This window comes from Crocodylus siamensis, chromosome 6, assembly GCF_052110815.1.
Source record: "Crocodylus siamensis isolate JL-2025a chromosome 6, ASM5211081v1, whole genome shotgun sequence".
Lineage (NCBI taxonomy): Eukaryota > Metazoa > Chordata > Crocodylia > Crocodylidae > Crocodylus > Crocodylus siamensis.
This window is the reverse complement of record NC_143400.1, coordinates 47787723-47789871: the sequence shown is the minus strand read 5'-3', so window position 1 is coordinate 47789871 and position 2149 is coordinate 47787723. Positions and strand designations below refer to the sequence as shown.

At 45.4% G+C, this 2149-nt stretch overlaps 1 protein-coding gene across 1 annotated transcript; it reads left to right on the top strand.

Annotated features, from left to right (window-relative positions):
• Positions 1–213: 213 nt before the first annotated feature.
• Positions 214–1170, top strand: LOC149862697 (olfactory receptor 14A16-like). The gene has a single exon (XM_090054063.1). It carries the CDS (start codon positions 214–216, stop codon positions 1168–1170), a length of 957 nt encoding a protein of 318 aa, XP_089910189.1.
• Positions 1171–2149: the final 979 nt, after the last annotated feature.

Sequence of the window (2149 nt, the reverse complement as noted above, 5' to 3'; positions counted from 1 at the left end):
GAGAGTAACTCAGTGGTGTGATGCCACCCCAAGTCCTGCAGGTAGAAATCAGCAAGAGTGTAACGCAGCTAATTGCCCAACATCAGGGAAGGTTCTGTCTCTAAGGGATTGAATAGGTTTCTGTCAGGTGGGCATTTGTATAATGAATCTAACCCTGGGCTTTTGTATTTGTCATTCCCTCTGCAGGCAGCCCACTATGGTGAAAGCAAGAAAATGTTCAACCAAAGCTTTGTGTCTGAGCTTATCCTTGTGAGTTCCTCTGAGGCTTGGGAATTGGAGATATTGTATTTTGTCATGTTCTTAGCGATTTACCTCACTGGCCTAATGGGAAATCTTCTTATCATCATGGATGTAGTCCTCAATCAACATCTCCACAAACCCATGCACTTCTTCCTGATGAACCTGTCCATCCTGGATGTTGGAACCATTTCTGTCATCCTACCCAAAGCCATGGCCAACTCCCTGCTGAACATCAGAACGATATCTTATGCCGGGTGTGCCACTCAAGTTTTTTTCTTTGTCTGCTTGGGAGGAGCAGATTTTGCCCTTCTCACCGTCATGGCATATGACCGCTATGTTGCCATCTGCAAGCCCTTGCACTATGAGATGGTCATGAACAGAAGAGCATGTGTTCAAATGGTTTCCATTGCCTGGGTAGCAGGGATGCTCAACTCTACCATGCACACTTGGAATATGTTTTCATTCACCTTCTGTGGAGGCAATGTGGTGGACTTGTTCTTCTGTGACATTCCTCAACTCCTCAAGCTCTCCTGCTCAAGTACATATTTCAGGGAACTCTGTATGATATTATTCAGTTTCTGCTTATTTTTTTCCTGTTTTTTTCTCATTGTTGCATCCTACATTCTGATCTTTAATGCAGTTCTGAGAATCCCTTCAGATCAGGGCCGACATAAAGCCTTCTCTACCTGCCTCCCTCACCTCATTGTGGTTTCATTGTTTGTCTTTTCTACCACCATTGCATACTTCAAACCTACCTCTCACACCCCATCAGGGCTGGATTTCATACTGGGTGTCATATATTCAGTAGTGCCTCCCACAATGAATCCCATCATCTACAGCATGAAGAACAAGAGGATCCTTGCTGCTCTGAGGAAACTGGCTCACATTCTGTTCTTCCCTTACCACCCAGTCTCTATCCTTCACCAATGAACTCTCTGTCACTGTGCTTGAGCAGTGTCAGGTACCTTTTTAGCAGCATACTGTCTGGAAAAATTGAGTTAGATTCTTCTTAAAACAGTCATGACCAGTGTCACACCAAGGCCAAATCTTTCCTTCAGGCTTGTAAAGCAGGAGTGGCACCATTGCAGCTAGGAGTATGAACTGCCCACGTAACACTGGTGTGTAGGGAAGATGTACTAGACGTCAACATTTAGAGCTAGATCCTCAGAAATTGTGTGTGACTCCTTTGTGCTGGATGGAACCTGACTGATTGATGCTGTAGAATGACCTAATTTAACGACTTCAGTGAAGCTGCCTCTATTTCCACCAGGGAGAATTAGACATACCTGATTCTACCATGAGATGGCAATATAAAGCAGATAGGTATCTAAAAAATATGTATACTTGTTGTGGTAGAAGGCCCCCTCTGTTTCTCTCCAAAAACTCTGCTCTGTGACAGTTTGGTTAGGATGGGCCCAGCAAAGGATACACACCTTTCCCTATCTCTTTAGGTAACTTGAAATGGATACATTCCTGAGGGAGGGGGGAAACCTTCTCCCTCTGCCTACATGACTGGTATCACATACCTAGGTGAGGGGCTTGCTCCCTGGGGAGCTAGGAACTGCCAGTCTGCCCAGCAACCAGTGATGCATTTCAAATTGGTTGTCCAACAGCCAACAGGTGCTGGCCTCCATTGGACCAGGTAAATGAGGTCGCAAGGGCTATATAAGTTAAGGACTGCCATGGGGTGGGGGTGGGGGAACAGCCATGAGGAAGGTTCAGAGAGAGAGAGAAGAGCTGAACCATCTGAAACTTGTTCTCTCTCTCAAAACTCATTATAAAGGAACTTCTTGCCTCCAGAGGGAATCTTCACCTACCCCTGGATGATGCTTGTGAGTAAGCTACCTGAGATCTAACTAGATATATAGCTTGCAATAGCTCAGATGCATGATCAAAGGCTACCCAGCCA